Source organism: Corvus brachyrhynchos, unplaced genomic scaffold (assembly GCF_000691975.1).
Source record: "Corvus brachyrhynchos isolate BGI_N302 unplaced genomic scaffold, ASM69197v1 scaffold283, whole genome shotgun sequence".
Classification (NCBI taxonomy): domain Eukaryota; kingdom Metazoa; phylum Chordata; class Aves; order Passeriformes; family Corvidae; genus Corvus; species Corvus brachyrhynchos.
This window is the reverse complement of record NW_008237409.1, coordinates 571,984-583,442: the sequence shown is the minus strand read 5'-3', so window position 1 is coordinate 583,442 and position 11,459 is coordinate 571,984. Positions and strand designations below refer to the sequence as shown.

The following is an 11,459-nucleotide window of genomic DNA, read 5'->3' as shown; positions in this document are numbered from 1 at the left end:
TCAGCAGGCAGGAGGTGTTTCTGTGTGCCCCCAGTCTGGCCTGGGACTCGGGTTAGTTTTCAGGGCGTGGGCAGTGAGGACAGGTCTTTTTCAGATGGAGGCTTTCAGGTGTTACGGGATTTGGAGTCTTCAGGTACAATAAGCAGAGCAGTCTTCAGGAAATGCTCAGCAGCTGACAGCGTTGGGCGTAAAGTGCCACAAAATGCTGCCTTCTCTCAAAAAGAGCCACGAGTGTTGGGCGAGAGGGAGAGTGTGTCAGAGCAGATGGAGTGCCATTTGTTACTCGTAAGCAGCATTTAACGTGGCAGGGGGAGCTGCGGTGTCCCGATGGGCTGCCTGCCGCCACCCCGCACAGGAGAGCCGTGCTCGGTGCTGCACTCAGAGCCCTGTGGAGACTGCCCTGCCCTGAGCACACACCTGGCACATACTGCTGGGTCTTTTCCCTTTCCTGTGAATGAATTGGTCTGTTTTCCTTCATCCCTTTGTATGGGCAGTGTTGACTGTGTGAGTCATCTGCAGTCTCACTTTAGGAGCCGATAGACAAGGAAGGCTTATTTTTTGTTTTGTTTTGGTTTGGTTTTTTTAAATTTGTATTTCTCAGTTCTGTTCCCTGCAGCAGGTTACATGAGAGCTGGATAGATTTCTGTTGCAGTCTTGCAAGGCTGGCATAGTGCAAGTGGTGGCCATCAGGGCATGTTACAGTGTGGTTCTGTGTGGCACGTGTAAAGTGGGGTGAAAATACTCGGAGAGATTCCAGTTCATTTATATACTGCCATTATCTGTACTTTACAAGGTGCTTGTAGTTGCAGATTAGACACATGCTCGCATCACCTGATTCTGAGTTCCTGTCTGTCCCCCCAGCTCTGTTCTTGGCCCACACCTGCCCAGTGGCAGTGAGCAGGTGGCACTGGCCGAGGCTGAAGGCAGCAGGACCTGTAACATTCTGTCCCTGTTCCCACAGGTGTGGTGGAGGCGTGTCTCCTGCACATGCTGAAGCGCAGGGCTGCCGGGTTCCTGCGCACCGACAAGGTGGCCGCACTCTTCACCAAGGTGGGCAAGACCTGTGCCATAGCTGGAGACGTGTGCAAGAAGGTGCAGGAGCTGCAGCAGCAGGTAGAGAGCAGGTGAGGCTCTGTTCATCAGCCAAGTTGATGCAGTGTTTCTGTGCAGCATGGTGGGACACAGACTGCCCTGTGAGTGCACAGGGGCCTGTCTTGGCCACGGGTGATGCAGTTTGTCTCGTTAGTGACTGTAGATGTTTGTGTTTGATCAAGCTGGCAGTGAGCAAAAGGGCAGAGGTGGGGAACTGGGGCTTTGGTGTTTCATTTTGCTTCTCAGTACAGCAGAGCAGCACATTCAGCCCACACTCAGTAACAGAAGTGACTAATTACTGGTGATTTCAGAGAGGGCTCACAGGCGAGGTATGGTGGACCAGCTTGGACTGTTGGTGGGAAGGGAGGGGGCGGAAGGAGGAACTCAAGAACAGACATACTGGAAAAGCTGTTTTGGCATGCTCCTGCCAAACCAGGAGCAGATTTGTGGGTGTCATAGCAGAAACAGTTAAATTAATGGATACAAAGAGTGATGGGAAGATGGATGTTATAGGAAAGCTGTTCAGTATGTACTGGACTTAAACACAACAGAATTCTGGAGTCAAGGACTTGAAATTACTGAAAGTCTTAAACTGCTTGCTGGTGGTGAGTAGCAAAGTTAAAATTTTCCATGTGGTTCTGTAGATGAAATCACAGTGCATGAGCATCTTGTCCTATAAGCTCAGGACAAGAGCATTTTTAATTCTGTTTGTAGGCACTGGTGAGCCCTAAGGGCTCTTTGTACATTGTAGGAACTTTTAGCCTTTGATCAATTTGCTATAAGAAGGGCTTTGCCAAGAGAGCTTGTCTTCAATTATTGACAGTTATTTAAATTAGCAGTTATATTTCTGTGTAATTTTCTGACATTTATCTTTGTTAGGCTTGTAATTATCAGACTTTGTTAAGTAGTTTTTGACAGATATGTACCTATTTTTGATGCATTTTTTATTGTGCCTACTGATACAGACAGGGATTTTATTAATTTTAATTTTTTAAATGTTGGGAAGAAGGATGTTTTCTGCTGAAAATTCACCAGCCTCTCTCCTGGTTAAGAGCCCACACAAACACCCCTCTAACCACCAGAGACCTTTGGCTGTATCCTCTAACAGAGAGGAGCAAATGAACTTAAATTCTGTGGTTTCTCTTGGACAAATTTTGTGTGTTTTTCAGCTATTAACAGCCACAAAAGTTAAGTGCTGTAGAAAATACGCACAGCAAAGATACTATTGGGAAATACTGCAGGGGGTGGACTCGCTCTGCTGGATGTATGAAACGAGGCAGAAGGGCTGTAACAGCCTCATTGCTCCTGAGGCTGTGGCTTAAGAAAAGCTGTGTTTAGGATGCGACGAACCACACTCAATTGCTCTGATGTCAGTGGTGTCACGTGTCTTTCTTGCCCTGTAGGGCTGCTGTCATGCCCTCCTGTAGGACATGGGGCCCTGTAAGTGCAGGGGGGAATGATGGATCTCACCCGAAACAGCCCCAAATAAACGTATTAACTCTGTGTAACTGAACAGTTTCCTGAAAGGAAACCCAAGTGCTGGCAAAGAACTTGAAGATGTCAGGGTTTCTTTCCTCATTGAGGCAAAACGGGACCTTCTTCTATTTTAAGGGGGAGATTTTCTGGAAAAGACATTCAGAGGGTTCCTGTTCCCCTCTCAGCCCGAGGCAGTGTGTGGAGAGCCAAGGCAGCCTGCAGTGCTGGGCAGAAGGAAGCTGCCCCTGTGCTTTGTGGCCACCTTTCTCCTGCATCTGCACTGTGTTACCTGATGCAGGAGGATGAACCCATCACGAGCTGTCATCAAACAGTCCAAATTCTGACTACTTTTATTTTATCACCTTTTGCAGGAAAAATCAGCCAAATGGGCACGAACCCCTCAAAAGGCAGGGATCAACCACAAGCAAAACACCTGTCCTGACACCTCAGGCCATCAAACACATCTGGGTTCGGACAGCCTTGATTGAGAAGGTGCTGGACAAGATTGTGCAGTACATTGTTGATAACTGCAGGTAAGGAAGGCAGCAGAAGCACAGGGATTTGTTGGACTGATGCATTTAGGTATCTGCAACAAGGGATTTCTTCAAAAGTCTTCAGCAAACCCCTGTGATGCAGTCTTCTGGTAAGATGAAAACCAGTTGCACAAGCATTTAGAAAAAAATGTACTTTAGTTTTGCATCATTGACAGTGTCTCAGGCTTACAAAAAAACATTAACACACATTCAGCTTTCCAGAAATCAGCTAAAAACCTAACTTCAAGTATATTAGGTACCCATATTCTAATGGGACCTAGACCTTAGTGGAATAGAAATGTTTTCTAATATGTCATGGGCTGAAAATAATCCTTTGGAACTTTAGGATGTCAGGGAGGAAAATGCCTTTTGTAGATGAAAGAAAGGAGAATTAGAACAGGAGGTGCTATTGACATAAAACCTTAGGGTTGTGAAAACAGGTTCTTTGAATAATGTTTCGTTTTTAGAAAAATCAAGCTTTGTGTAAAGTGAAAGTCTTCCCTTGCAAAACCCGAGAAGAGCATCAGTGCTTTACGGATGTATTCCACATGGACTCCTTAAGAGGTGAAGACGAGTCCTCTCTCTTCTGTCCTTGCTTCCTGCTGCCCAGCATCAGCTGTGGCTTGCCAAGGAGCAGCTCTTAACTCCTACCCTTCCTGCCCTCCCATAACCCACGATACAGAAGACTTAATGGGGCACACTGAGGACAATCTACCATAAAAAGAGAAAGGAAGGGACTCTAAAGCTGGGTGTGGTCCCAGAATGGCAGTTTGCTGGCAGGGGTGCTCTTGTTGTTCTGCACTGGCAGAACATTCTTGTCCATCCAAAGCCAATGTGTCTGAACAAGGATGAGAGCTAAGGGCAGAGCAGCTTATTTTCACAGTACTTTCCAAGTTTGTGTTACTGTTTTCCTTGTCATACATTCATGATGTATCTTGCCACTAAAAGCAAGAGAATGGAAGAAAGGTCTTTGTGCTGTTCAAGCAAACTGTTGCTCTGGGATATGTAATGCCATCTTGGATTTTATGAGCTGTGTGCAGAAGAGACAGAGGGAGGGTTGGCCGCGTCCCAGAGACACAGTTAACAAAAGCATTTTAGTCCACTGCCTCAGTGTCTGCAGATACATGGGTACAAGAGGTTTTAATTTCTTTTCCACATAATCCACAGCAGACACATCAGGAGAGTTTGCTCTCAGTTGTTCCATCGCTGTGTGTTGTAGATGTTCACCTCACTGCCTTCCCCATCTGTTCAGATGTGTTAGGATCAGGTCCTTCACTTCAGGTCTGTGATTCTGAGACCCTGACTTGGTGAATAAAACAAACCTTTTCATAAGGCTTGTTGCCATGCATTTTTGTGACATTACTGCTCAAATGCTCCATGTTCACATCCTTCTGCTGTTCTGTCTTGGAAGAGGAGCAGGTGCTTTAGAGTTTGAGCCCCATCTAGTGAACAGACCACAGAGGACAGTGGCATTCAAGAAATGTGGGTGTTTGGATTTTTCAGCTATGTGGTTTTGTAAAGCAGCTTTGCCTGCTGCAGTGGCAAGACTTCGGGGTCATTGCAAGAGCTATTTGTAGTAGTTCATTGTTCTTCATGGTGTTTCAAGATGATTCCTCACAGATGGAAGAGGTGTTTAAGAATGTGTGGATTGTTTTGTCTCTGTGGAAAATGGACAAAATTGCTTTCAGAGAACTATTGTTTGTTCCCATATTGCAGTTCTGCCCAAAGCCCCAGATCAAATATACTGGGTAAACACACTGAGCACAAGGCAAGCTCCTGCCCCTCCAGAGCTCAGCTGAAAAATAGGTGAGCCAGAATGAGCATATCGAGAGGAGGTGACTTTCCTGGGATTGCACAGCTGATCAGGGGCAGAATGTACATCCAAAGGAGGGGTGCTGCTCAGCTGGTTAAATGCAGAAGTCTGGAGTGTAGGTTTATTACTTTAGTTGTTCCAGGCTTGTTTTATGCTCCATGGAGACTAGTCAGTGCTGTTGATATAGTTTAGGAAATGATCTATTCAAAAGTTGATCCGTAAAATAGAGTAAATTAATTTCTTACAATATGTTTTAATGGTCTTTAAAAACACTTCAGGACACGCCATGTGGTAAAAGTCTTTTTTACCTGCAAACCCAACACAACACTTCTTCACAGGGTCAGTGGATGGGCCAGTCAAGCTCCATTAGAGCTTCTGGAGGAGATGCTCACATTGGTGATTTCTGGGTAATCCCAGCCACTGTTTTCCCTCTACCTCTCAAATTCAGGGACTATTTGGGATTTGGATTCCTTGGGTCCTGTCTCTGGCTGTTCAGATACACAGTTTTCTTACTGGCCTATTATGTTAGACCTGTAGCTAAACCCAAGCTTTGAAATGGTCTATACCAACGAATATTTTTAACTGGGCTCTAATCTTTTATTCCTAGTAAATATTATGAAAAAGAAGCTTTACTGGCAGATCCTGTTTGTGGCCCAATACTGGCTTCTCTGCTAGGTGAGTTCTTGCAAAGTTACTTTGTATGCTGAAGAAAATAAATAGTCTTAAAGCATTTTGCATTACGACAGTGCTACAAGAAGTGCATTTTATATCTCGTATGTAGTTAACTATTTATAATAGAGCAACATTGAAGATGTTGTTTTGTTGCTTACAAGACCAGAAGAGACTGATCATCTGGTTTTATTAGTAATTATTGGTTGGATCAGAAAGCAGAATGGGAATGGATTTTTACCGAATGCTTGCTGGCAGTTTGTAACTGCTCATGCTGCTGTGGTAGGGTATTGTGTCCTACAGGAATACTCTTATACAGCCCTGGGTAATAGGGGTGATACATTATTATGTTGTTGTCTGTGTTGTGGGCTGATCCCGTAGGATTGGTGAGCATTAATATGCACTTGGCTTTAGGAGGGAATCTCACCTTCAGTGCTCAGCCAGCAGGATAGCACTGGGTATGTTTCTGAGCAGACTCAGAAGGTTTCTCCCTTGGTCTCTTTTCCTAGTTGGACCCTGTGCTCTGGAGTACACCAAGCTAAAGACAGCTGACCACTACTGGACAGACCCTTCGGCTGACGAGCTGGTGCAGCGGCACCGGATCCACGGCACCCACGGCCGCCAGGACTCCCCCTCCAAGCGCCCAGCCCTGGGAGTAGGTATTTACTCTGTACCTGTTTCTGAGTTAAGGCACAGGCTGATAATAAAAACAGCCCCATGAGGTAGATACCTGAATCTGGAACAGCCTTTCTTCTCTCTTCTGTAATGGAACCTTTATCACAGATTAGAAGTCCATTTGGGCCACAGTGTCCTCTTTATCTGTATGTAGAAAAATTTGAGATCCAGCACTAAATTCTGTGGCTTGTGACAGTTGTGATCTGATCAGGTAGTTCACAAGAAATTCTGAGCTGCCATGGTCAGGGCTGAGTTACGAGTCCAGGTGATTTCTCTGCAAACTCCCCTGGCTGCACAAGAAGTTGCAGTCCATAGAGAGTGATGTAAATGGTGCAGTTCGTGTTTCCCTGCCCGGCCTGACCTGCCCTGGCTTTGTGTGTAGATCCGGAAGCGCCACTCCAGCGGGAGCACGTCGGAAGATCGCTTTGCTGCTTCGGCGCGGGAGTACGTGGAGTCCCTGCACCAGAACTCCCGGACACACCTTCTCTACGGCAAGAACAACGTCTTGGTGCAGCCGGTGAGTGCGTGGAGTTTGGGGCTGTGGCTGGAGGAGGCACTGGTGTAGCTGGGGGTGGAGCTCAGACCTGCCAAGCGCTCGCTGCATTCTGTTCTCAGCACAGAGCTGCCTTCTGCTTGGCTCTCCTGTGCTGGGGTAGATTTGACAAGTGACAAATGCTTTCACTGCCTGACCACTGTCAATGAGCAGTGGGCCTGTAGGCAGGAACAAACCTACTGGACTGTATTTCATAAACCAGCTGACTGTATTGTGGTTTTTCCCCTCTTTCTGTAGCAATATTGTATACCAGTACTTCTGCTGTTAGGGTTTCCCTCAGCAGTTCCCAAATACTGCAGCTTTGAAACTTGTGTGGCATAGAAAGACTGGAACATATATTTTATGCAGGTATTTTGTGCACTTGAGTCACCTGGGTTATCTGTCTGTTGCTTCTGTGAACAGAAAGACGACTTGGAGGCAATTCCTGGGTATCTCTCCCTTCATCAGTCAGCAGATAGTTTGACATTAAAGTGGACTCCAAACCAGCTGATGAATGGAACCCTTGGAGATTCAGAACTGGAGAAAAGGTACTCATTGCATTCAGGAAAGATGGGAAGCACTGTGTAACCTGCTGGGGGCACCAGGAAAGGGGAAGGGAAGGGGAAGAGGGAAGCAGAGGTTGTACAGACCTGGTACCACAGTATCAGTGTGGAGAAACCTGCTTTCCTTTGCCGTTTACTTGACTAATAATGTACTTCAATTGACCAAATTTATTAAGCAGTTATTAACTTAGCAGAGTCTTTCTATCAGGTGCTTGGAACTGCAAGCATTCCTGAATATGGAAAAAACAATGTTGCCTGCTCTTTCCTTCCCTTTTAGTGTTTACTGGGACTACGCATTGGTTGTGCCAGTGAGCCAGATTGTCTGCATCCACTGCCATCAGCAACGTAAGCATAACCCTTAGGCGTATATTCCTTTAAAATTCATAAGCAGGAGAGCCACTTGAATGATTGCTTTTCCTCCCTCAGTGTCGGGAACACCTCTGACTAGTTCTGGCCATGTGGGAATGAGTGTTAAAATCCCCAGTCCCAGCTGATAGAGGATGACAACTGCATGAGGCTTTCATAGTTTGCTTGTATCTTGAGTTTCTGTAGGACTGAAGGGCTGGTATCATCCCTAGATCACACTGTGCATTACAGAGGTTTATTTATCTACTTAATGATGATCCCAAATAATATTTACTTAGAGGGTAAGAGCAGAAAATTGAGGCTCTGATGTAACAGTGTGGACTCCCCCTGTCCTCCCTTGCAGCAGAAAGCAGATGGACATTAGTGCTGGTGAGTCAGGATGGGACACAGAGGCCTCCGCTGCACTTCCCCCAGGGAGGGCACCTCCTCGCCTTCCTGTCCTGTCTGGAGAATGGGCTCCTGCCCCGTGGCCAGCTGGAGCCCCCGCTGTGGTCCCAGCAGGGCAAGGTACTGCTTTTTCTGGTGAGCTCTCGGGTGAGGCTGGTGTTGATATCTCTGCTCCACAGGGTCTGGGCATGGACTTCCAGCTGCTTTATGGTAAAGTAGGAGGCAAAATAACTTCATTAGTCCAATTTGATTCTTACACACATGGTCTATAAAAATTGTTCATACCTCATTACCCCATTGAGCAATGAGCTGGAATCTGCTGTTGCATCAAGATACAAACCCACACAATAGGAGTGAGACTGAGATGGACTGGACAGAGGTGCTGCCAGAGGCTTGGAGTGCCCAACTCCCATAGATTACGAGAAAAGGCTGGTTTATAGTACACAGAAAAGTAGTGTTAAGTACCCCAAAACCACCAGCTGTATATGACTCCACTGTTTTCTCCCTTACCTCCTCCCAACATTGAAAGTTGGGAGATTTAAGATGCCACAGGTCTGCAATACTTAGTTTGTTGTACTCTGTTAGTCACTCACAGCTGAATGTATGGAATTATTATTTTCTCTAGGGCAAGGTGTTTCCAAAGCTTCGAAAACGGAACAGCAACAAATCAGTGGACCTGGAGGAGATGCCAGCTGAGGACACATCCACAGACTATGTGTTCAGAATTATTTATCCTGGACACAAGCACGATAACAGTAAGTGCCTTTGTTCTGCTTTGTTTGAAAAAAAACCAAACAAAAAACCAAATCAAACATCTGAGTAAATCTTGAAGTAATATCCTGGGAAATACCTGCAGGTGACAAGCCACGTTTTTGTAAGGGGGTAAAAAACCCAAACCTCTCACAAAATTTCACTAAGAGATAATTGTGATCAACAGGTGCAGCTTAGGTTTCCTTAATGCAGTGAGACTTGTTATCTTAGTGGAAATGGAGTTGAGGTGGGGAATCTTACATTTACACTGTGTTTTACAGAGGAAGTTTTCAAAATACTCCCCTGGGCTTGCAAACTGAGACTGAAACAAAAGATTGCTTGACTAGCCAAGAGCAGTTTTGCTCCTTAAGTGAGGATATTTTTACTGGCCACACTGCTTGCTCATAATGTTGTTATTAGGAAAAAAAACCAACCATAAACTCTTAAAAGTACCCCAAGAACTCCCTGGGCTAAGTTTTCCTGGCTTGGAAGCACAAACTTAACAATGGATAAATAAAGGCCCTTCCAAGGAAACTAAATGAATTCCCGAGCACCAAACCACCTCATGTCATCAGTGAATACAAATTCCTTACATGCAAGAAGGTATTTGAGCTAGTTCTCAAACAGCATGTTCAGTTTTATTACCCTTGGCAAAGAAGCAAGAATTTCCTGGGAAGATCAGACCCTGAAGTTTACAGGGGATTTGGAGTTACTGCTCATACTGGGACTTACTGCAGCTGAGAAAGCAGGAATCTCCTCTGCAGCCTCCTGACCCCGGGGCCTGGGCCACAGGGCTGGCTGGGCTTTGTCAGGGCTGCCGGGCTGGCACAGGTAAGTCCATGCACACACCAGCAAAGCACCTTGTGCCTTGGCCTGCTGGAGGGGCTGCAGAGCCCGGGCGCTCCTGGGGCAGGAGCTGCAGCTCCTGTGCCAGGCAGGACCTCTGCCTGTCTGCAGGGCCACACACAGCTGGGAGCGAGGGTTTGCTGTCCAGGTGCATCTGGCACAGGTTTCAGAGAAGGGGCCACAGCATTGCTGAGGGCACAGTGAAGGACAGAAGCTAGATGGGAGCCTAGAATTGCCGTGGAGCTTTGCTCAAAAGCATACTCAGCTGCTGCAGGCTGGCACTGGGATCTTTCTCCCTTGCTGTGGTGTGCCATATGTGCTCTCACAGCCTGTGCGCACTCAATGCCGGCCTGAGTTTGGTGGAGCATGCTTTGTTTCTGTAAGAAACTCAGTTTTCACAGCCGTTTACAGGAGCTCGTGCCCTCGAGCAGAAGGCAGGATTCAGGTCCTTTGTCTTTGCTGACCATGTCCTTTTGAGCTTTCCCACAGAATTGAGTTCTTTCTTCTTATGCTCCTCTTTCACTATTTTCTTTGAGCAGTAACTATTAACTACCACCACTTAGCTGCCAGCCGCTCTACCTCTGTTGACGATGATGAGGAGGAGGAAGATAAGCTACACGCAATGCTATCAATGATCTGCTCTCGGAACCTCACAGCTCCTAATAGGATGAAAGGTTTTTATCCTCCTCCCTCTGTGTCCCAGAGCTCTCTTGCAGCTCCTTCCACTGATGCATACAACAGTGTTGGCATTATTACAGGGAAAGGCATTTCACTCAGGCCATGAGATCTGGAGATGGAGGTGACTGTGCAGAGAGGCTGGGAATGGGCTCACAGCCTGTGGGGATTGGGAACTTCCCTCTTCCCTCTCCCTTGGTGTGTGTGCTGCTGAGCAGCAAACCTCCTCTCCTCTGGGGCTTTCTGCCCCACCTCCATAAAGGCTGGGTACTAGAGCAGGCTCTCAGGAGAGAAGGAGGGGGTGTAACAGCTTTGTGATCTCCCTGTAAGGTAGCAGAGTATGCAGAGAAGGCTGTGTGGAGATGCAGTGCCTGTCTGGGGTTGGTGCTTTCATTCCACTTGCATCCATAGGCTGGATGGGCTTCAGAGGATCAGCTGTGAGCTCTGCCACCCCCCCACAAATTTGTCATCTATTTCTTTTCTTTAAAAAGTTCATATTATTTAAGTTGATATTCTCAAGATGTGTGCGCACTTGGGATCCAGTAGTTTAGCTCTGAATTCTGAGAAGTCCTTGCTTTCTCTTATACCCTGGACTGGTGGGACTGACTGCAAGAGACAATAATAGCCCTGCATCTCTGTACAATGCCGAAGTTCTGGGTTACACAGGGTATCGACAGGTGTTCAGGGAGAGCCTCCTCAATTCTTCTAGGCTGCCCACACACTTATCCCAAGGGAGCAGCCCCTGGACATTGATAAAGCCCAGCCCAAGTTAATACAGAGTTCTTGGAAGGCATGGACAGAAAGAAGTTCCAAAAATAGTGTTTCCCTTGAAAAAATATGCTGTTTTAGGAAGTTTCAGGGTGTCCTAACTGATCATGCCTGGATACGGGCAAAAATGGGAAGGAGAACGTTTAACTGCCACGTACACATTAAGCATAAGGAACACAATTTAGTCTTTAGTCAGCTGACAGAAATGTAAGTTATGCACTAGAATGGCTGTCAGGTGTCTGCTTTTGCTTATTTTTTCTTGAAGGGGATGGTAGAGTGAGGGATGTGTCTGGGAATAGCCTGGCTGGGCGGCT

General features: G+C 46.5%; 1 protein-coding gene across 1 annotated transcript in view; it reads left to right on the top strand.

Moving 5' to 3' along the window:
* SGSM2 (small G protein signaling modulator 2) overlaps positions 1–11,459 on the top strand; it is a 33,369-nt gene that overhangs the window by 8,998 nt on the left and 12,912 nt on the right. Inside the window, 10 exon segments of the mRNA XM_017730909.1 lie at positions 962–1,124; positions 2,940–3,101; positions 5,522–5,589; positions 6,093–6,238; positions 6,641–6,775; positions 7,214–7,338; positions 7,631–7,698; positions 8,063–8,226; positions 8,732–8,861; positions 10,242–10,376. Coding sequence (XP_017586398.1) covers positions 962–1,124; positions 2,940–3,101; positions 5,522–5,589; positions 6,093–6,238; positions 6,641–6,775; positions 7,214–7,338; positions 7,631–7,698; positions 8,063–8,226; positions 8,732–8,861; positions 10,242–10,376 — 1,296 coding nt within the window.